The 24734-nt window shown below is 45.3% G+C and overlaps 1 protein-coding gene across 6 annotated transcripts in view; it reads right to left on the reverse strand.

The window, feature by feature from the left end:
* LOC139274170 (ATP-binding cassette sub-family C member 9-like) overlaps positions 1-24734 on the reverse strand; it is a 343814-nt gene that overhangs the window by 13308 nt on the left and 305772 nt on the right. For all 6 annotated transcript variants that reach the window (XM_070891221.1, XM_070891210.1, XM_070891227.1 and 3 more), the window contains 2 exons: positions 7262-7370; positions 7064-7142 (listed from right to left, as the gene is read on the reverse strand). In XM_070891221.1, the coding sequence (XP_070747322.1) occupies positions 7064-7142; positions 7262-7370 (188 nt within the window). The remainder of the gene's footprint in view (positions 1-7063; positions 7143-7261; positions 7371-24734) is intronic.

Here is a 24734-nt window from a genome sequence, read left to right on the forward strand (position 1 = left end):
ACACACCAGTGACAACCGGCACCACGGTTGACCATGAAGCAGAACCCATCATCCACAGCAGCCCTGCAGGGCCCAACACACCAGGCAACCCAGCAAGGCCAGCTGCACAGCAGCCCAGCGAGGGCCCAACAATTGATTCACAAGACCAGCTTTCACACCTAGATGATCAACCAGGGCAAGAAGGGCTCCAGATCGACTCATATTGTAAATAGTTACACTATTGATTTTGGGGGGCGGGCGGGCGGGCGGGGGCGGAGGGTGTTGTTATATATGTAAGCTTGTATATACTCTGTACAGCCAACAGAGGGCTCATCCCCTGGAGTCCCAAGGGATCCCATAATCCCTTGGGAGCACAGGCATTTAAGGAGGCCTCGCAGGTTGGAGAGGCACTCTGGAGACCTGCAATAAAAGACTACGGTCACACTTTACTTTGAGCTCACAGTGTTCAGTCTGACTCTTTCTCCATACATAAGAGGAGAAGGGGGTGCTAGGGTCACAAGGTGAGTCCAGCGCTACACACAGCATATGCATGACAAAAGCAGCACCGCTCTCAAAATCATCGTAGACATCGCATGTCATTACCATCAACACATTTGCATTCCAATGATTTTCATTAGGCCATTATTATTTCGAAGACAATCTTAGAAATCATCAATCATATATGATTGTTCGGATATGAGTGGGTGTGGCTTTACATCACGCAATGGTGTAAGCTTTACTCACATGGCATCATTTCAGAGTCTGCAGATGCGTCCGTGGCTGTCCGGGGGCTGCTTCCCCATGAGTGTGAGCACCCACTCCTGCAAATCCCCTGGGAGGACAGGCGCACTAACATCAGTGTCCTCGTTCAGGCTAACATCCCCAGCATTGAAGCACTGACCACACTCGATCAGCTTCGCTGGGCAGGTTACATAGTTCACATGCCAGACACAAGACTCCCTAAGCAAATGCTCCATGCGGAGCCCCTTCACGGCAAACGAGCCAAAAGTGAGCAGTGGAAACGTTACAATGACACCCTCAAAGCCTCCCTGATAAAGTGCGACATCACCACTGACATCTGGAAGTCCTTGGCCGAAGACCGCCCTAGGTGGAGAAAGTGCATCCGGGAGGGCGTTGAGCTCTTCGAATCTCAACGGCGAGAGCGTGAAGGGGTCAAGCACAGGCAGCGGAAGGAGCGTGCGGCAAACCATTCCCACCCACCCCTTCCCTCGGTGAATATCTATCCCATCTGTGACAGAGTCTGTGGCTCTCGTATTGGATTGTTCAGCCACCAAAGAACTCACTTCAGGAGTGGAAGCAAATCTTCCTCGATTCCGAGGGATTACCTATGATAATGATCTCAGTGATGTCGCTGGGGACTGGTGGCCTCCCACCCGTTCGCCTCTGCATGGACCTCATCGTCGATAGTTTCTTCTGTAAAAGGTGACAGGACGACATGGCATGAGATCATTGCGTGATATCATTGCTAGGTACTGTCACAGAGACTGATACAACACATAACCAACAGATGTAATCACGATTATCATGAAAATTATCATTCTTTACCTAAAGACGTACACCGTGACTGCAGGCTTTGAGTAAAACATTCCCGGTAAAAGTGAAAGACCTCACATCTGATGATAGTCACTCATGACTGTTACAAATCAAATTATATAAATACATAAGTACATGTAAATCAATGTAATACTTACTCTTACGGATCCCACAAAGTCGTCCCATCGTTTGCGGCATTGGTTGCCCTCACGAACCTCGTTGGTCGCAGACGAGACTACCTCTGCTATCTCTGTCCATATCCTCTGGTATGCCCTCCCCGTGTCAAATCACCCCAGCATGACTCGACCTCCTGCAGGAGGGAAGCACTTGCCTTGTCCGAGAACCACCTTGCTCTTTTGCGCCCTCCAATGTGCTCCTCTCCCACCTCACTGCTCTCTCCAGCGTCAGTCTCCACAGTGTGCTGTGATGCCTCCTCCTCTCTCTCCATTGTAGGCCAAATTTGGGTAAATATTTGGCTGGTAACAGCTAATTTTTGTTTGCCTACTTGCTGTGAAGCTCTAAAGTCTCCCTCCTTCCTCCCAAAGCAGCCACACCACACCCAGACACGCCTTCAGTCCCTCTGAGCTCCCTCTCTCTCTGTATCCTCTTCTGTGCATGTAATGATGACTCTTGACCTCCTGAATGGCAGGAATCGAGTGTTGCCATGCCGTTGCTAAGTACAGCCACACTTTACGGCAGAAGGTCAAAAAAATTTAACGCTACCACCCAGTTTATATCGCTCACGGTAGCGCCCATTTTCAAAAATGGAGACTAGGTGCTTTGAGAATGGGTGAGAAGCTGACGATCTGAAAACCCTTTTCAATGCCCATGCCGGAAGGGTGATAACTACAAAAGCGGAGGTTCTAGCCCCTGGAGTTGTGTGTACAGTTTGGGTCTCCTTACCCAAGATTGGATATACTTGTCTTAGAGGAGGTGCAACAAAGGTTCACTTGATTGATTCCTGGGATGAAAGGGCTGTCCTATAAGAGACGAGACTGAATAGAATGGGCCTATATTCTCTGGAGTTCAGAAGAATGAGAGGTGGTCTCATTGAAACCTATAACGTTCATAGAGGGCTTGACAGGTTGTTTCCCAAGGCTGGAGAGTCTAGAATTAGGGTTCATAGTCTCAGGATAAGAAGTCAGCCATTTAGGACTGAGATGAGGAGAAATTTCTTCATCCAAAGGGCTGTGAATCTTTAGCATTCTCAACCCCAGAGGGCCTTGGATGCTCATTTGTTGAGTATATTCAGGACGGAGATCGATAGATTTTTGGACACTAAGGGAATCAAGGGTGATGGGGATAGGGCAGGAAAGTGGAGTTGAGGTAGAAGATCAGCTATAATCTTATTGAATGGAAGAGCAGCTCAAGGGGCCGTATGGCCTACTCCTGCTCCTATTATGCTCTTATAATAAAATTAATTTTATACAAATTTATGTTAATTGAAAGATTGCTTGTTTTATTGCTGTAGGTGACAGAGTGCACAATGTTTTGCTAATAGATATGGCTTTTTATCTTCACTTTAATCGTTGGTTAGAACTTGTGTGAAATCTATATTGAAAGACAACTTGTATGTATAAATCACATACATTTTCATTTCAACTGCTCATTAGGAAAATGCTGACTGTTGCTCTAGGGTCTTGCTTGGTCTGTACAAGTATCTCTCACTCTACAACAGATGTGTTGGTGAAGTAAAGCCTACATTCTTTATACATGTGCATACATGACAAATGGAAAGTCTCTGACAGTGCTATTACCGATTTTGGTAGAACTTCCTCCAAGACCTGTCAAGGAGAAACTTTATCTTCTTAGCTACAAAAAGTAAAATATTCACTTCACTACATGGTAGTTTAAAAGAAATATTTTGAATTCCACGTTGAAGAGCATTATAAAAAGGCTTAGGGTGATCTATATATGACTTAAAAAAAATCTTTACTACAGTTGTACAGGGCATTGGTGAGGCCACACCTGGAGTATTGTGTACAGTTTTGGTCTCCTAACCTGAGGAAGGACATTCTTGCTATTGAGGGAGTGCAGCGAAGGTTCACCAGACTGATTCCCGGGATGGCGGGACTGACCTATCAAGAAAGACTGGATCAACTGGGCTTGTATTCACTGGAGTTCAGAAGAATGAGAGGGGACCTCATAGAAACATTTAAAATTCTGACGGGGTTAGACAGGTTAGATGCAGGAAGAATGTTCCCAATGTTGGGGAAGTCCAGAACCAGAGGTCACAGTCTAAGGATAAGGGGTAAGCCATTTAGGACCGAGATGCGGAGGAACTTCTTCACCCAGAGAGTGGTGAACCTGTGGAATTCTCTACCACAGAAAGTTGTTGAGGCCAATTCACTAAATATATTCAAAAAGGAGTTAGATGAGGTCCTTACTACTAGGGGGATCAAGGGGTATGGCGAGAAAGCAGGAATGGGGTACTGAAGTTGAATGTTCAGCCATGAACTCATTGAATGGCGGTGCAGGCTAGAAGGGCCGAATGGCCTACTCCTGCACCTATTTTCTATGTTTCTATGTTTCTATGTTTAGAGTCTTGTTTGAATACATCCCAAAAATGGTTGATGAAGGTTGCTTCCTTATGGGGGCTGAAGTTTTAAAGCAAAAAGAATCAGGCAGCTGCAATCTAGCCATTAACAGAAAGGTGTTCAATGACCTACATCACCACCAATCTTGCAATTGTTCAAAAAGACCTAAACTGAGTACGTGCAGAATGCAGAAATACTTAGTACAGCATTTTTGAGGCTCTAAATAAAGCTACATTATTATGGTCCCTATATTTTTCAGCATCAAATTTCACAAGTGCATCTGAAAATAGTTCATTATCCAGGTCTGAAAAGAAGATATATTTGACATTGCAACACTCACAACTGCTTGTATTGTTGACTGGTCCTCATTGCTCATGAAAAGAACTCTGGAAATTAACATGGAAATTACATGTTGATTCGAAGCCTAATAACACATTAGAGTTGTAGTGCCAGATGCTGGGCTCCCATCCAGGGGGTGGGGGGAGGGAGAAAGAGTGTTAAAATTCTGCAAAGGAGATCAAATCTTTCATATTCTGTAGATATGCAGAGAGGCTTAGGAGTTCAGATATAAAAATCTTTAAAAGTGAGAGGATATGTTGATGAAGCTCTTAAAAAACACATGGAATGCCAGGTTTTAAAAATAGGGATATTAAATACAAAAGCAAAGAGGTAATGATAATCCTTTACAAATCATTGGTTTGGCCACAGTTACAATATTGTGTCCAATTTGGGCACATACTTTGGGAAGGATATCAAGGCCAAGGTGAGGGTGCAGAAGAGATTTACTAAGATGATATCAACAATAAGAGCTTTAGTTCGGAGGAGAAACTGGGACTAATCACTCCACGTAATATCAAGAAATGGCTTATTTCACTGTACGCAGTAAAGGCTATGGGCTCAGAAAATATCCCAGCTGCATTGCTTAGGACCTGTGCTCCAGAACTAGTTGCATCTCAAGCCAAGTTAATCAGTATAATATTGGCATCTATCTGACAATGCAGAAATTTGCCCAGGTATGTCCTGTCCACAAAAAGCAGGACAAATCTAACCCTGTCAATTAACGTCCTACCAGTCTACTCTCAATCATCAGCAAAGTGATGGAAAGAGTAGTCAACAGTGCTATCAAGTGGCACTTATTCACCAATAATCAGCTCATTGATGCTCAGTTTGGGTTCCACAAGGACCTCCCAGCTCCAGACTTCATTACAGCCTTGGCCCAAACACGGACAAAAGAGCTGAATTCCAGAGGTGAGGTGAGAGTGACTGCCCTCGGCAGCATGGCAGCATTTGTTCAGTGTAGCACAAAGGAGCCCTAATAAAAGTGAAAACAACTGGAATCAGGGGGAAAACTCTCCAGTAGCTGGAATCATATGTAGCACAAAGGAAGATAGTTGTGGTTGTTGGAGGACAATCATCTCCAGCCCAGGACGTTGCTACAAGAGTTCCTTAGGCAGCGTCCTAGGTCCAACTATCTTCAGCTGCTTTATCAATACACGCCCTCCGTCATAAGGTTAGAAATTGGGCTGTTTGCTGATGATTGCACAGTGATCAGTTCCATTCGCAATTCCTCAGATAAGTAAGACCTGGACAATATCTAGGCTTGGGCTGATAAGTGGTAAATAACATTCGTGCCACACAAGTGCCAGGCAATGACCATCTCCAACAAGAGATACTTTAACCACCTCCCCATGACATTCAATGGTACTACCATCGTTGAATCCCCTATTATCAATATCCTGGGGGTCACCATTGACCACAAGCTTATTTGGACCAGCCATATAAATGCCGTGGTTACTAAAGCAGGTATTATATAGCAACTGACTCACCTCCTGACTCCCCAACACCTCTGTACCACCTACAAGACACAAGTCAAGTGTGTGATGGAATGCTCTTCATTTGCCTGGATGGTTGTAGCTCCAAGAACATGCAAGAAGCTCAACATTATCCTGGACAAATCAGTTTGCTTGATCGGCGCCCCACCACCAGTACATTGTGGCTGCGCAGTGTACTATCTACAGGATGCACTGCAACTTGCCAAGGCTTCTTCGACAGCATCGCCCACACTGACTTCCATCACCTAAAAGGACAAAGTCAGCTGGTGCACCAACATCTCTAAGATCCCCTCCAAGTTACACACCATCCCAACTTGGACATATATCACCGTTACTTCATCGTTGTTAGGTCAAAATCCTAGAACTCCCTACCTAACAGCACTTTGGGAGTACCTATATTACACAGACTGCAGTGGTTCAAGAAGACTCACCAGTACCTTACCTAGGGCAATTAGGGATGGGCAATAAATAGTGCCCTTGTTGCTGCCCATCTCCCAAGAATGAATTAAAAAAAAAAGTAGGCCAAGAGGAGGTATAATAGAGATGAACAAAATTATGACGGGTTTCGATAAGGGAATAAATATTTCTACTGGTTTGCGAATCAGTAATTTAAGATCATCACTAAATGAATGGAGAGCTTAAGAGAATCCATAATAGCTTTTAATGGTAAGTGGATCAATAAAAAAGGTTTACAAGAGTATGGGGAAGACCAGGGGAATGAAACCATGTAGACAGCTCTTTCAGAGAGCTGGCACAGGCAAAAGTGGGCTGAATGGCCTCATTTTGTGCTGTAAAATTCTATAATTGGATGATTCTATGTTTGTGGGAATATTTGAACTCAGGTATGTTCTATGGGCAAGGCTGATCAGTCTCCACACAAAACAGTTTATGGCAACAGTGTCCACCCTCGCAGTCACTTTTACTAGAAAAACTCAAGTCCAAATTTATGTAGGAATAAATAACATTTATTGCAGAAATAGTGGCAATTTTCTTCTAGCAATTCAGAAAATGAATTCCGTTTAATCTCACCCTTTCAAAATATTTAGCACACTTCTGGATAAAATATTCATGCAGAGATTAGATGAAAAACAGCAGAGAAAAAACTTACATACACCTTTGCTGTACAGCAACACCATTTTACCAGACAAGCCAATCACTTACCAAAGGTTTCAACTGCGCAATTTCCAGCGTTTCCCACACTTCTTCATCACTGTGCACCGACTCTGGGTCCAGATTAAATCTAGATATTAATGAGAACATTTGGTGTATTTCAGCAAGTTGGTCAAGAATAAATTGTAATTTTATGACTGTTTTCTTGTGTGTCTTGTGATACCTTTGCAACTGCTCTGCATGATTTACCTGATAGTGCCACTGAACAGAATAGGATCCTGGGGAATTATTGAGATTGCTTTCCTTAAATGGTCCAATGTGACAGAGGAAATATCTAATCCATCAATCTTTATACAGCCTGCAATGATAAAGACTATCAGAATTAACTGTTCAATTAACAAACAGAATCTGGATAAACATCTTGCATGAGGGTGTAGAAAGAAGTAACCCAGTACAAACAATATCACAAAGCCAGAGACGTGCACAAATACAAAATATGGTTTGCTCATTTACTACAAACCTGGACAAGAAGTCTGTCTTAAAAATGAATGTAATATTAGACCTTGGGAATATAAATAGGCATTATTATCAAAGACGGAAGAGATGAAGAGGAAATCTAGGTGTAAAGATATTAAATACATTATAGGTGTAAAGACATTAAATACAATGACCCAGAATTTGCAGTCGGGATTCGCCGCCATTCCACCTTTAAAACTGACCGCAACTTTGGGATTTGGCGCAAGTGGAAATCCCGAAGTTGCAGCCTGTCATTGACAGCCCCAAAACAGGTTACTCTGCAATGCCCCCCCAGAGCCGGCAATCTGTGTAATCAGCCAAACCATTGAAACTGACAAAAACTTCAGCTCTTCAGCAGTATCATAGAATCAATGGGCCCAAGTTTCAACTGGATTTGCTCCTATTTTTTTGGTGCAACTAGTTTTTTTGGGAGTATTCTAGAAATTGAAATTCTCCACATTTAGTTTGCTCCAGTTCTAATGAGTTAGTTTAGTTTCGTTTTAGTTCAGTTTTTTTTTCAAAAGGGGGCGTGTCCAGCCACTTACGCCTGTTTTGCAAGTTTGAACTGCGAAAAGTTACTCCAAACTAAATGAGAACGGAGTAAGTGTCCACTTTTGTACTCCAGGAAAAACCTTGTGTAGAGTTAAGAAATCAGCTCTGCTAGCCATAGATGGGCGGGTGGGGGGGGGGGGGGGGGTGAGGGAGGGAAGCGAGAGCACTAAACACCTTCACTTTTAAAAATAACCATCAATAATAAATGATAAATCAATCAATAAATTAATTAATAAAAAAATAAAAAATCAATGAATAAAAAAATAAAAGTCCGTACCTCACCTGCTGCAGCACGTGGCGTCTATCCGTTTGGCCAGGGGCCGGAAATTATTCACCCAGCAGCAAAGAAAATCACGCAGCAGCATATCTTCGGCCGTTCGGCCAGGGGCTAGGGGCGGGAAATCGATCACGCAGCAGCATATCTTCGGCCGTTTAATAATGGCCGATTACCAATGTTTCTGTGCCATTGCGCATGCGCAACGCTGCCGGCACTCAGACATGCTGGGCCCTAGCCCCGCCCCCATGCCGGCTATGTAGACACAGCACGTCGATAGCTCCGCCCCCCCGCAGCTCAAGCTGCGCTGCACCGACTGGAATGGAGGCCTGCAGACAGTTCAGAATAGCGAGGTACTTTTTAGGCACACTTTTAATTCTAAAATTAAAAGCGAGGTTCGGAGGTGCGCCGTTCTAATGAACAGTTCAAACTTGGGCCCACAGAATGGTTACACCACGGAAGGAGGGCATTTGGCCTGTCGAGCCCGTGTCGGCTCTCTGCAAGAGCACCTCAGCTAGTCCCACTTCCCCACCTTTGCCCCGTAGCCCTGCAAATGTTTTTCTTTTAGATACTTATCCAACTCCCTTTTGAAAGCAGGGATTGAGTCTTCCTCCACTCCCTTTTCAGGCAGTACATTCCAGATGCTAACCACTCGCTGTGAACAAAGACTTTTCTTAATTCACCTTTGGTTCTTTTGCCAATCACCTTAAATCTGTGTCCTCTGGTTCTTGACCCTTCTGCCAATGGGAACTGTTCCTCTCGATCTACTCTGTCCAGACCCCCCTTTAGACTTTGAACACCTTTATCAAGTTTCCTTTCAACCTTCTCTCCTCTAAGGAGAATAACCTCAGCATTTGCAATCTATCCATATAACTGAAATCATCATCATCATAAGCAGTCCCTCAGAATCGAAAAAGACTTGCTTCCACTCTAAAAATGAGTCCTTAGGTGGTTGAACAGTCTAATATGAGAACCACAGTCCCTGTTGCAAGTGGGACAGATAGTCGTTGAGGGAAAGGGTGGTGGGACAGGTTTGCCGCACGCTTTTTCCGCTGCCTGCGCTTGATTTCTGCATGCTCTCGGTGATGGGACTCGAGGTGCTCAGCGCCCTCCGGATGCACTTCCTCCACTTAGGGCGGTCTTTGGCCAGGGACTCCCAGGTGTCAGTGGACACTTTATCGGAGAGGCTTTGAGGGGGTCCTTGTAAACGTTTCCTCTGCCCACCTTTGGTTCGTTTGCTGTGAAGGAGTTCCGAGTAGAGCGCTTGCTTTGGGAGTCTCGTGTCTGGCAAGTGAACAATGTGGCCTGCCCAACGGAGCTGATCAAGTGTGGTCAGTGCTTCAATGCTGGGGATGTTGGCCTGGTCGAGGACGCTAACGTTGGTGCTTCTGTCCTCCCAGGGGATTTATAGGATCTTGCGGAGACATCATTGGTGGTATTTCTCCAGCGACTTGAGGTGTCTACTGCACATGGTCCATGTTTCTGAGCCATACAGGAGGGCTGGTATTACTACAGCCCTGTAGACCATGAGTTTGGTGGCAGATTTGAGGGCCTGGTCTTCAAACACTCTTTTCCTCAGGCGGCTGAAGGCTGCATTGGCGCACTGGAGGTGGTGTTGAATCTCGTCAGCAATATCTGCTCTTGTTGATCAGAGGCACCGGAGGTATGGAAAATGGTCCACGTTGTCCAGGGCCGCGTCATGTATCTTGATGACTGGGGTGGGCAGTGCTGTGCGGCGAGGATAGGCTGGTGGGTGACTCTAGTCTTACGGATGTTTAGCGTAAGGCCCATGCTTTCGTACGCCTCAGTAAATACGTTGACTATGACTTGGAGTTCAGCCTCTGTAATGTGCACAGACGCAAGCGTCATCATCCGCGTACTGTAGCTCGACGACAGAGGTTGGGGTGGTCTTGGACCTGGCCTGGAGAAGGTGAAGGTTGAACAGGTTCCCACTAGTTCTGTAGGTTAGTTCCACTCTAGCGGGGAGCTTGTTGACTGTGAGGTGGAGCATGGCAGCGAGGAAGATTGAGAAGAGGGTTGGAGCGATGACGCAGCCCTGTTTGACCCCGGTCCGGACTTGGATTGGGTCTGTAATGGATCCGTTGGCAAGGATCATGGCTTGCATGTCGTCGTGGAGCAGGCGGAGGATGGTGACGAACCTTGGGGCATCCGAAACAGAGGAGGACACTTCATAGACCCTTGTGTTGACAGTGTTAAAGGCCTTTGTAAGATCGAAGAAGGCCATGTATAAGGGCTGGTGCTGTTCCCTGCATTTTTCCTGCAGCAGTTGCGCTGCAAAAATCATGTCCCTTGTGCCCCATAGGGGACGAAATCCGCACTGTGACTCCGGGAGGTGCTCCTCAGCCACAGGGAGAAGATGGTTGAGGAGGACTCTAGCGACGACTTTCCCAATGGCCGAAACAGGGAGATTCCTCTGTAGTTTCCGCAGTTGGACTTGTCCCCTTTTTAAAGATGGTCACAGTCACTGCATCTCTGAGATCTCCTAGTATGAGGTAATGTATTTGCGGCAACAGTGCCTCTCCGCCATACTTCAGTGCCTCAGCGGGGATTCCATCCGCTCCCGTAGCTTTGTTGTTCTTAAGCTGTCTTATGGCTTTTTTTACCTCGTGCAGTGATGGGGTTTTACTGAGGTGGTGTTGGGTAGCATGCTGCGGGATGGAGTCGAGAACACTTGAGTCAAAGACAGAGTCTCGATTGAGGAGATCTTCGAAGTGTTCCTTCCAGCGGGCCCTGACTGCCTCGGTGTCCTTGATGCGTGTTTCCCCATTCTTGGCCAGCAGTGGGGTGGGATCTTGGGTGTTTGGACCATAGGTGGCCTTGACTGCGATGAAGAATACTCACACATCATGGTTGTCGGCCAGCTGCTGTATCTCCTGTGCTTTCTCCATCACCACCTGTTCTTTAGGTCCCGGTTTTTTTGTTGGACCTCAGCCATAAGCTGTCTGTAATGCTGCTTTGCTGCTCCCGAATTGGGTTGCTGCTTAAGGCTCAAAAATGCCCTGCGCTTGCGATCTATTAGCTCTTGGATCTCCTGGTCATTCGCATCAAACTAGTCCTGGTGTTTTCTGGTTGAGTGACCGAGCATCTCTTCTCAGGCAGTGGTTATGGAGGCCTGGAGGACAGACCAAACGTTGTGGGCATTCTGCGTCTCGGGGTCATCAAAGTACCTCATCCCTGGAATCATTCTCATAAATCTTTCCTGCACCGTCTCCAAGGCCTTCATATCCTTAATAAAGTGCGGTGCCCAGAATTGGACATAATTCTCCAGTTGAGGCCAGCCCAGTGTTCTAAACAGGTTCATCATAATTTTCACGCTTTTGCATCTATACCTCTATTCATGAAACTCAGGATCCTGTAAGCTTTTTTAACCACGTTCTCAACATGCCCTGCCACCTTCAACGGTTTATGCATATATACCCCTCAGTCTCTCTGTTCATGCACCCCCTTTAGGATTGTACCCTTTAGTTTATATTTCCTCTCCTCATTCTTTCAATCAAAATATATCACTGCGCACTTTTCTGTGTTAAATTTCATCTGCCATGTGTCCTCCCATTCCACCAGCCTGTCTATGTCCTCTTGAAGTCTCTCAATATCCTCCTCACTGTTCACCATACTTCCAAGTTTTGTGTCATCTGAAAATTTTGATATTGTGCTCTGTACACCCACATCCTAGTCATTAATATATATCAAGAAAAGCAGAGGTCCTAGTACCGACCTCCGTGGAACATTCACTGTATACCTTCCTCTGGTCCAAAAAACAACCGTTCATCACTAGTCTCTTTTTCCTGTCACTTAGCCAATTTTTTATCCATTCTGTCACTGTCCCTTTTATTCCATGGGCTTCAACTTTGCTGACAAGCCTATAAAGTGGCACTTTGACAAATTCCTTTTGGAAATCCATGTACACCACATACGCTGTTAAATTCCCCACTAAAAGTTAGAACCAAAGGAATTAGGTTTAATAACAACAGCTTGCATTTATAGAGTGCCTTTAACATAATAAAATGTCCCAAGGCGCTTCACAGGAATGTTATAAGACAAAACAATAAACGTGACACCGAGCCACATTTCAAAAAATGGAAAAGAAGTTTTAAAAAAAAGTTTGTCCATCTTTATTTCAGGTTTGCCTTTCCCCATGTAAGAACCCCAATCTTTCTTTTTCTCTCTCTAACTATTTTTAAAAGTTTGAGTTTTAAGAGCTTACTCACGTCACTGTCTGTGAGAATTCTGCCTTTTGATTGGCTGCTTAGATAGCCTGTTGACGTCACAGTAGTTCGAACAAGGGGATCTCCACTACAGTCCGTTGAATTGAACTGAAGGTCAGAAAACCCGAAGTTCTCGACACAGGGATCGCGAGATCCTTGTGAGGAGCGTAGTTCGGGGCCAGCAACAAATGCCTCTGAAGATACCCCAGTTATTCTGTCTTTTGATAGTTCATAAGCCTCAAATCAGGGAAGTACAGGGAATGATACCAAATGAAATCCTTGCAAATTTACCAAGAGCAGCTCATATTAGAATAACCCTAGGAATGCTACAAATTATTATGCACTATGTGTATTATCAGTTAATTTGTAAAAGCTTATTATAGAGGGCGAATTTGCCCACCGCCCGAAACGAGTCGCACCTACCGTTTTAGATAGGCTCCATCCACCCCAATGCATGGGGTAGCCAATCGGGAAAAATTAGCACTTCGGCTTTTTTTTGAAGCGGGGTGGAAGTGCGGTGGGGTCGGAATGGCTGACGCTGCAAGTCATCAGCGCGACTGACGCGTCGTAATGTCTCTCCATCAGGTGAGGGGGAGGACCGCTGCGAACTCTGCAGCCACTTTAGTGGCAAACACTGGGCCACCAGGGAGAGTTTCGGCTGGGTCAGCGGGTCATAACTGCCGGCCCGATCTGACAGTCAGCCAACAAAAAAAAACATGGAGTCACTGGCAACACCACCTCCCCTTTAAGGGAGGCCGCGCCACCAAGCCACAGAAAGGGTACCGACAGCAAAAGCTGTCGGGAGGCACCGAGCAGCGAGAAAAACATAGAAACATAGAAAATAGGTGCAGAAGTAGGCCATTCGGCCCTTCGAGCCTGCATCGCCATTCAATAAGAGCGTGGCTGTTCATTCACCTCAGTATGTCTTTCCTGCTTTCTCTCCATACCCGTTGATCCCTTTAGCCGTAAGGGCCATATCTAACTCCCTCTTGAATGTATCCAATGAACTGGCATCTACAACTGTCTGCGGTAGGGAATTCCACAGGTTAACAACTCTCTGAGTGAAGAAGTTTCTCCTCATCTCAGTCCTAAATGGCTTACCCCTTATCCTTAGATTATGTTCCCTGGTTCTGGACTTCCCCAACATCGGGAATATTCTTCCTGCATCTAACCTGTCCAGTCCCGGCAGAATTTAATATGTTTCTATGAGATCCCCTCTCATCCTTCTAAACTCCAGTGAATACAGGCCCAGTCGATCCAGTCTCTCCTCATATGTCAATCCTGCCATCCCGGGAATCAGTCTGGTGAACCTTCGCTGCATTTCCTCAATAACAAGAACGTCCTTCCTCAGATTAGGAGACCAAAACTGAACACAATATTCCAGGTGAGGCCTCACTAAGGCCCTGTACAACTGCAGTAAGACCTCCCTGCTCCTATACTCAAATCCCCTAGCTATGAAGGCCAACATACCATTTGCCTTCTTCACCGCCTGCAAAACCTGCATGCCAACTTTCAATGACTGATGTACCATGACACCCAGGTCTCGTTGCACCTCCCCTTTTCCTAATCTGCCGCCATTCAGATAATATTCTGCCTTCGTGTTTTTGCCACCAAAGTGGATAACCTCACATTTATCCACATTATACTGCATCTGCCACTCATTTGCCCACTCACCTAACCTGTCCAAGTCACCCTGCAGCCTTTTAGCGTCCTCCTCACAGCTCACACCGCCACCCAGCTTAATATCGTCTGCAAACTTGGAGATATTACACTCAATTCCCTTATCCAAATCATTAATGTATATTGTAAATAGCTGGGGTCCCAGCACTGAGCCCTGCGACACCCCACTAGTCACTGCCTGCCATTCTGAAAAGGACACATTTATCCCGACTCTCTGCTTCCTATCTGCCAACCAGTTCTCTATCCACGTCAATACATTACCCCCAATACCATGTGCTTTAATTTTGCACACCAATCTCTTGTGTGGGATCTTGTCAAAAACCTTTTGAACGTCCAAATACACCACATCCAGTGGTTCTCCCTTGTCCACTCTCCTCAAAAAATTCTAGAAGATTTGTCAAGCAGGATTTCTCTTTCATAATTCCAAGTTGACTTGGACCGATCCCGTCACTGCTTTCCAAATGTGCTGCTATTTCATCTTTAATAATTGATTCCAACATTTTCCCCACTACTGATGTCAGGCTAACCGGTCTATAATTACCCGTTTTCTCTCTCCCTCCTTTCTTAAAAAGTGGTGTTACATTAGCTACCCTCCAGTCCATAGGAACCGACGCAGATTCAATAGACTGTTGGAAAATGATCACCAATGTATCCACTATTTCTAGGGCTACCTCCTTAAGCACTCTGGGATGCAGACTATCAGGCCCCGGGGATTTATCGGCCTTCAATCTCATCAATTTCCCGAACACAATTTCCCGCCTAATAAGGATTTCCTTCAGTTTTTCCTTCTCACTAGACCCTCGGTTCCCTAGTATTTCCAGAAGGTTATTTGTGTCTTCCTTTGTGAAGACAGAACCAAAGTATTTGTTTAACTGGTCTGCCATTTCTTTGTTCCCCATTATAAATTCACCTGAATCTGACTGCATGGGACCTACGTTTGTTTTCACTAATCCTTTTCTCTTCACATATCTATAGAAGCTTTTGCAGTCAATTTTTATGTTCCCAGCATACTCTATTTCCCCCCTCCTAATTAAACCCTTTATCCTCCTCTGCTGTATTACAAAATTCTCCCAGTCCTCAGGTTTGCTGCTTCTTCTGGCCAATTTATATGCCTCTTCCTTGGATTTAACACTATCCTTAATTTCCCTTGTTAGTCACGGTTGAGCCACCTTCACCGTTTTATTTTTACTCCAGACAGGGATGTACAATTGTTGAAGTTCATCCATGTGATCTTTAAATGTTTGCCATTGCCTATCCACCATCAACCCTTTAAGCATCACTCAGCAGTCTATTCTAGCCAATTCACGTCTCATACCATCAAAGTTATCTTTCCTTAAGTTCAGGACCCTAGTCTCTGAATTAACTGTCACTCTCCATCTTAATAAAGAATTCTACCATATTATGGTCACTCTTCCCCAAGGGGCCTCGCACAACAAGATTGCTAATTAGTCCTTTCTCATTACACATCACTCAGTCCAGGATGGCCAGCCCTTTACTTGATTCCTCGACATATTGGTCTAAAAAAATCATCCCTAATACACTCCAGGAAATCCTTCTCCACCACATTGCTACCAGTTTCGTTAACCCAATCAATATGTAGATTAAAGTCGGCCATAATTGCTGTACCTTTATTACGTGCATCCCTAATTTCTTGTTTGATACTGTCCCCAACCTCACTACTACTGTTTAGTGGTTTGTACACAACTCCCACTGGCGCTTTCTGCCCTTTGATATTCCGTAGCTCTATCCATACAGATTCCACATCATCCAAGCTAATGTCCTTCCGTACTATTGCATTAATTTCCTCTTTAACCAGCAACACCACCCAAGCTCCTTTTCCTTTCTGTCTATCCTTCCTAAATGTTGAATACCCCTGGATGTTGAGTTCCCAGCCTTGGTCACCCTGGAGCCATGTCTCCGTGATGCCAATTACATCATATCCGTTAACTGCTATCTGTGCAGTTAATTCGTCCACCTTATTCCGAATATTCCTCGCATTGAGGCACAGAGCCTTCAGGCTTGTCTTTTTAACACACTTTGCCCCTTTAGAATTTTGCTCTAATGTGGCCCTTTTTGCTTTTTGCCTTGGGTTTCTCTGCCCTCCACTTTTACTTTTCTTCTTTCTATCTTTTGCTTCTACTCCCATTCTACATCCCTCTGTCTCCCTGCACAGGTTCCCATCCCCCTGCCATATTAGTTTAACCCTCCCCGACAGCACTCGCAAACACTCCCCCAAGAACATTGGTTCCGGTCCTGCCCAGGTGCCGACCGTCTGGTTTGTACTGGTCCCACCTCCCCCAGAACCGGTTTCAATGTCCCAGGAATTTGAATCCCTCCCTTCTGCACCACTCCTCAAGCCACGTATTCATCTGAGCTATCCTGTGATTCCTACTCTGACTAGCACGTGGCACTGGTAGCAATCCCAAGATTACTACTTTTGAGGTCCTACTGTTTAATTTAGCTCCTAGCTCCCTAAATTCGTCTTGTTGGACCTCATCCCGTTTTTTACCTATATCGTTGGTACCTATACGCACCACGACAACGCGCTGTTCACCCTCCCCCTTCAAAATGTCCTGCACCCGCTCCAAGACATCCTTGACCCTTGCACCAGGGAGGCAACATACCATCCTGGAGTCTCGGTTGTGGCCGCAGAAATGTCTATCTATCCTCCTTACAATAGGATCCCCTACCACTAGAGCTCTCCCATTCTTTTTCCTGCCCTCCTGTGCAGCAGAGCCACCTACGGTGCCATGAACTTGGCTGCTGCTGCTCTCCCCTGATGAATCATCCCCCTCAACAATACCCAAAGCAGTGTATCTGTTTTGCAGGGAGATGAGCGCAGGAGACCCCTGCATTACCTTCCTTGCACTGCTCTTCCTGTTGGTCACCCATCTGTCTGTGTAACCTTTACCTGCGGTAAGACCAACTCACTAAACGTGCTATTCACAGCATCCTCAGCATCGCAGATGCTCCATAGTAAATCCACCCGCAGTCCAGTGCAGCAATGCGGTCTGTCAGGTGCTGCAGGTGAATGCACTTCCCGCACATGTAGTCGTCAGGGACACTGGAAGCGTCCCTGACTTTCCACATAGCACAGGAGGAGCATAACACGTGCCCGAGCTCACCTGCCATGACTTAACCCTTAGATTAACTTAATTTGTCAACAACAATGCTAAAAGGTTACTTACCGATAAAGAAAAGAAAAAGAAAAATTACTCACCAATCAATCACTTACCCCGTCACCCTTCGATTTCTTTCTACTTCTATTTTGCCTCCCTGCTGCAGGTGTACCGGCTGGCCTCTCCGACTCCCAGCTGGATCCCGACGTCTGTTGGGCCTTATGTAGGCCTCCCCATGCTGCCGCTCCGCCTCTCCGATGTCCCGCTGGCAGTGCCATTCCCACGGGGCAATTCCAGAAGGAGGCAATTTCCCGCGGGGCAATTTCGCGAAGAGGTCGCCGCTGGTCGGTAAGCGGTTGGCATGTGCACGAAGCGGCGGGAAAACGGGTGGAGCAGTCCCCCAAACCACTCCAATAATAAAGGAGGGCAATGTTCAAAATTACGGCCCCTCCACAAGAAGTTCGCAGCCACACTGACTCGTGGCCGACGCTTTCAGGCGGCCACGGGCCTTATAGAAAGGGGCAATTTCAGTCCCGAAATGCTCTAATAGATGACAGAGGTCTTACTGGATTGAATCCATAATTTACTCAGAGTTTGAATCATGTAACTTACTCTGAAGACCAAATCATGGTACCTTCTATAAAACAGAATCTGCATCAGGCCACTGAACTACTTGTAAAATCAGGGATCATGCTAATAAATCTGTTGCATTTGAGGTCATTTTTCCTCTGCCTGTACCTCAGCCCATCTCCTGCTGAATCCCTCATCCATGCCTTTGTCATCCCCAATTGGTCTATTCCAATGATCTCGTCACCCTCTCTTCCACCACCCTCCAAAATCCAGCTGATCCAAAACTCTGCTGCCCATATCCTGTCCCACACCAGGTTCTGCTTACCCATCATCCCTGTCCTCACTGACCTGCATTGACTTCTGGTCCTCCATCACCTCAAAGTTAAAATTCTCATCCTCTCATGCCTTTATGGCCTCATTCCATCCTATCTTTGTAACCTCATCCTTCCTTACAACTTCCCCAAACTCTCCATTCCTCTGAATGGCCTCTTATGCAACCTTCTCTCCCTTCACCACACCACTGGCAGCCATGTTTTGAGCTGCCTGGGCCCCATGCTCTGGAATTACAAGCCTATGCCTCTCTGTCTTTCTACTTCCCTCTCTTCCTTTTCGACCCACCTTAAAACTCACAGCTTTGACCTTGCTATTGGTCACCCCTCCTGATCTCTCCTTTTTTGCTTAGTCTCCTTTTTTTAATTATGCCTCTGTGATCACTTTGCAATGTTCTTCTATATGTTAAAGGTTGTACATAAATGTAAGTTGTTGTTCTATTCTGACCCGATTGTGCTTGATGTTCTCTTTTTCTATCTATGCTACCAGTCTTTAGCTGGGAACACAGAAAGACTTGGAAAAAGTATACTGTGTGGTAAGGATTCGTTATAGTTCTTAAAAGTTTCGTGCAATCTGGCTGATTCCAGCTTTCAAAAATGAAAGCTGTTATGAAATTTGTGCATAATCTATTGGAAATTTTGCCTACACTAGTCAATCAAAACCCCATAAACATTGGTTGCTATATTTAAAAACAGATAGTTCCCAGTTTATGCACTGTGTTAAAGCATCATTGCACAGTCCCACATTGTGGTGGGATGAGGTTTGATCACGATCAACATTTGACAGGCTGAATTGTAAATCTTTTCTAAGATTATGACTGGAGTGGCATTATAGGTATTGTCAGTGCTGAAGGCAGGCCTCTAAATTTATGCCTGCCTCAGAAGAGCTACTGCAATTTCACCTCAACATTATCATCATCATAGGCAGTCCCTCGGAATCGAGGAAGACTTGCTTCCACTGAAGTGAGTTCTTTGGTGGCTGAACAATTCAATACGAGAGCCACAGACTCTATCATAGGTGGGACAGACAGTCGCGGAGGGAAGGGGTGGGTGGGACTGGTTTGCCGCACGCTCTTTCCGCTGTCTGTGCTTGATTTCTGCATGCTCTCGGCGTTGAGACTCGAGGTGCTCAGCGCCCTCCCGGATGCACTTCCTCCACTTAGGGTGGTCTTGGGCCAGGGACTCCCAGGTGTCAGTGGGGATGTCGCCAAGGAGGCTTTGAGGGTGTCCTTGAAACATTTCCACTGCCCACCTTTGGCTCGTTAAAAAGGGGACAAGTCCGACTGCGGCAACTACAGAGGAATCTTCCTGCTATCAGCCACTGGGAAAGTCGTCGCTAGAATCCTCCTCAACCATCTTCTCAACATTATATATCAATCCAAAAAGCAGTGAATTAGCTATAGCAAAGGTTTATATATGCCCTCTATCACTGACAGTTGTATTGCACGTAACTCTAGTAGAGTTTCACATACGAGGACTGATTTTAAGATCTTGGTAAATTGGAGTTAGAAATGACTGGCCTGCCAGTGCAGTCAGCCAAAAGTGAACTGAGATGACTGCATGGCATGGGCTCCTTGATCACCGCACAGTCCTTGTGGATACGAAGTCCTGTCTTCACACTGAGGACACCCTCCATCATTTTGTGTGGCACTACCATCGTGCTAAATGGGATAGATTCTGAACAGATCTAGCAGCTCAAGACTGGGCGTCCATGATGTGCTGTGGGTCATCAGCAGCAGCAGAATTGTATTCCACCACAATCTGTAAACTCATTGCCCAGCACATCCCTCACTCTACCATTGCCAACAAGCCAGGGAACCAACCCTAGTTCAATGAGGAGTGTAGATGATCATAACAGGAGCAGCAGCTAAAAATGAGGTGCCAACCTGGTGAAGCTACAACATAGGATGACTTGCATGCTAAACAGTGGAAGTAGCATGCTATAGACAGAGCTAAGCGATCCCACAATCAACAGATCAGATCAAAGCACTGTACTCCTGCCACATCCAGTGGTGAATGGTGGAGGACAATTAAGCATTTAACGGGAGGAGGAGGTTCCATGAATATCCCCATTCTCAATGATGGCGGGGCCCAGATCGTGACTGCAAAAGATGAGGCTGAAGCATTTGAAACCATCTTCAGCCAGAAGTGCTGAGTGGATGATCCATCGCGGCCTCCGCCTGAGGTTCCCACCATCACAGAAGCCAGTTTTCAGCCAATTCGATTCACTTCACGTGATATCAAGAAATGGCTTACCACACTGGATACAGCTAAGGCTATTGGCCCCTTCAACATCCCGGCTGCAATGCTGAAGACTTGTGCTTCAGAACTAGCCATACTTCTAGCCAAGTTGTTCCAGTATAGTTACAACACTGGCATCTAACTGACACAGTGGAAAATAGCCCATAAGAACATAAGAAATAGGAGCAATAGGCCATTTGGCCCCTCGAGCCTGCTCCACCATTTAATAAGATCATGGCTGATCTGATCCTGGCCTCAACTCCAGTTCCCCGCCCGCTCCCCATAACCCTTGATTCTTGTATCATTCAAAAATCTGTCCATCTCTACCTTAAATATATTCAATGACCAGCCTCCACAGCTCTCTAGGGTAGAGAATTCCAAAGATTCACGACCCTCTGAGAGAAGAAATTCCTCCTCATTTCTGTTTTAAATGGGCGACCCCTTATTCTGAAACTATGTCCCCTAGTTCTAGATTCCCTCATGAAGGGGAACATTCTCTCTGCATCTACCTTGTCAAGCCCCCTCAGAATCTTATATGTTTCAATAAGATCACCATTCATTCTTCTAATGAATATAGGCGCAACCTTTCTTCATATGACAACTCCTTCATCTCAGGAATCAACCTAGTGAACCTTCTCTGAACTGCCTCCAATGCAAGTATATCCTTCCTTAAATAAGGAGACCAAAACTGTACGCAGTACTCCAGGTGTGGTCTTACCAACGCCCTGTACAGTTGGAGCAGGACTTCGCTACTTTTATACTCTATCCCCCTTGCAATAATGGCCAGCATTCCATTTGCCTTCCTGATTACTTGGATGCTAACTTTTTGCATTTCATGCACAAGAACCCCTAGATCCCTCTATACCACAGCATTTTGTAATCTCTCCCTATTTAAATAATAATTTGCTTTTTTATTTTTCCTACCAACGTGGATAACCTCACATTTTCCCACATTACACTCCATCTGCCAAATTTTTGCCCACTCACTGAGCCGATCTATATCCCTTTGTAGATTTTTTGCATCATCAACTTGCTTCCCCACCTATCTTTGTATCGGCAGCAACTTTGGCTACGTTACACTCAGTCCCTTCATCCAAATCATGAATATAAATTGTAAATAGTTGAGGCCCCAGCACTGATTCCTGTGGCAATTAGTTACAGTTTGCCAGCCTGAAAATGACCCATTTATCCCGACTCTCTGTTTCTGTTAGTTAGTCAATCCTCTATCCACGCTAATATATTATCCCCAATCCTGTGAGCTCTTATCTTGTGCAGTAACCTTTTGTGTGGCACCTTATCGAAAGCCTTCTGGAAATCAAAATATACGACATCAACTGTTCCCCCTTTATCCACCCTGCTCATTATATCCTCAAAGAACTCCAGCAAATTTGTCAAACATGATTTTCTTTTCATACCATGCTGATTCTGCTTGACTGCATTATGATTTTCTAAATGACATGCTCCTACTTCCTTAATGATGGACTCATTTTCCAATGATAGATGTTAGGCTAACTGATATATAGCTTCTTGCTTTCTGTCTCACTTCTTTCTTAAATAGAGGGGTTACATTTGCGGTTTTCCAGTCCACTGGAACCTCTCCAGAATTCAGGGAATTTTGGGAGATTACAACCAATGCATCCACTATTTCTGCAGGCGCTTCTTTTAAGACCCTAGGATACATGCCATGAGGTCCAGGGGACTTGTCCACCTTTGGTCCCATTAATTTGCCTAGTATTTTATCTCTAGTGAAAGTGATTGTTTTAAGTACCACCAGCCGCCCCCCCCCCCCCCCCACCCCCGGCAATAGCTCCTTGATTATCAATTGTTGGGATGTTTTTTCAATGAAGACCGATACAAAATATTTGTTCAAAGTATCTGCCATTTCCCTGTTTCCCATTATTAATTCTACAGTCCCATCCTCTAAGGGACCAACATTTACTTTAGCTACTTGTTTCCTTTTTATATATGTGTAGAAGCTCTTATTGTCTGTTTTTATATTTCTTGCTACTTTACTCTCATATGCTATCTTCTCTGTCTTTATCATTTTTTTGAGTCATCCTTTGCTGGTTTCTAAACATTTCCCAATCCTCTGGCCTTCCATCATTCTTCGCAACATTGTATGTCTTTGTTTTCAATTTGATACCATCGTTTACTTCCTTAGTTAGTCATGGATGGTTCATCCTTCTCTTAGCATCTTTACTTCTCACTGGAATAAATCTTTGCTGAGAGTTATGAAATATCCTCTTAAATGTTTGCCATTTCTACAGTCTTACTACTTAATATATTTTTCCAGTCCACTTTAACCAGCTCTGCCGTCATACCTTTGTAATTACCTTTATTTAAGTTCAGGACACTAGTTTGAGACCTAAATTGAATTTGAAATTCTACCATGCTATGATCACTCTTTCCAAGATGATCCTTTACTATGAGATAATTAATTAATCCAATCTCAGTACACATTACCAGATCTGAAATAGTCTGGTCCCTGGTTGGTTCCACAATGTAAGAAGCCATCCCGCATACACTCTATGAACTCTTTCTCAAGGTTACCATTGCAATTTGATTTGTCCAATCAATACGAAGATTTAAATCGCCCATGATTATTGCTGTACCTTTCTTACAAGCCTCCATTATTTTTTGATTTATACTCTGTGCCACTGAGTGGCTACTGTTTGGGGGCCTGTAGACCACTCCCACCAGTGACTTCTTTCCCTTGTCTCCACCCAAACTGATTCTACATCTTGATCTTCTGAGCCAATATTATTTCTTACGACTGCACTGATCTCATCCTTTATTAATAGAGCTACCCCACCTCCTTTGCCTTTCTGCCTATCCTTGCGAAGTGGCAAATACCCCATAATATTTAGTTCCCAGCTTTGGTCACCTTGTAACCATGTCTCTGTAATGGCAATCAGATCATACCCATTTATTTCTATTTGTGCCGTCAACTCATCTATCTTGTTACGAATGCTTTGTGCATTCAGATATAGAGTTTTCGTGGACAGGTATGCCCCATCCACTAAAAGCAGGAAAAATCCAATCCAGCCAATTACTGCTCCATCAGCCTACTCTCAATCATCAGCAAATTGATGGAAGCAATGTTCCCGCTAATTTTTGTTGTGTGCGTGGCTCGTTAAAGGGGAATGCTTCAGCCTTGCCTTTTGCACTCACATGCTGGGCTCCGCCATCACATTCCTCCAATGGATATTGCAAAGATAGACAAACATTTAACGTTTATTTGAGCCTTGAAACAATATTTGCCTCCATATGCAGCCACTTTAAGTGGGTGCCATTACCTGCCCGCCTGGTTATATGGCCCATGTTGCTCACTAGCAAGGTATGTACTATGAAGTCGGGCTTTGTTTGATTTGCCCACAGCCCCAGCCTCATGCTCCAAACTGCTCCTTTGAATGTCCCAGGAAGTCGGGCTTTTTTTTGATTTGCACACGGCTCCAGCCTCGCGCTCCAAAACAAAGAGAGGAGCAGTTTGGAGTTTGGAGTGTGGGGCTGGAGCTGTGGAAAAATCAAAACAAGCTAGCCACCGCAGCAATAGAATCAACAACGCGGAGGTCATCAGCGACGAGGAGCGGTGGTCGGGATGGGCAAGGTCCGGAGGTCGGGACGGGTGAAGTCCTGACGGGCGAGGAGAGGACGGACGAGGCACGGGGGAGCAGAGAAGTCAGAGCACAGAGGTACAGCAGCGTGGACAAGATCAAGGGAAGGCATAGCATGGGCCAATAACGAAGGTGTGAGATCGTGAGGCTCACAGTGCGTACTATGAATTCCACGTAAAGAGAGAAAGAGAGGTACCGTGGGAAGGAGGAAGGAAGGAGGACAGTAGAAGTATGTTTGAGTTTGTATGTATGTATTGGCACATGCGGCAGAGCCTGGTCTCCAGTCGTCTTGGATCCCCTTGCCACTGGACCAAGACCTTGTGTGGTGGCTAGTGTGCAACGGCCACACAACATTAAAAGAATTCACGCACAGGTATCTTCCACTGTTTAAAATGAGTTTCATCAGTCACCTGAGTACTCATTTTTAGTATGGAAGCAGGTCATTCTCAACCCCGAGGGGCTGCCTATGATGATGCACTATGAGTTCAGGCCCTCAAATCTGGCACCATGCTTATGGTCTACAGGGCTGTAGTGATACCCGTCCTCCTGTATGTCTCAGAGACATGGACCATATACAGTAGACACCTCAAATTGCTGGAGA

Source organism: Pristiophorus japonicus, chromosome 1 (assembly GCF_044704955.1).
Source record: "Pristiophorus japonicus isolate sPriJap1 chromosome 1, sPriJap1.hap1, whole genome shotgun sequence".
Taxonomy (NCBI): domain Eukaryota; kingdom Metazoa; phylum Chordata; class Chondrichthyes; family Pristiophoridae; genus Pristiophorus; species Pristiophorus japonicus.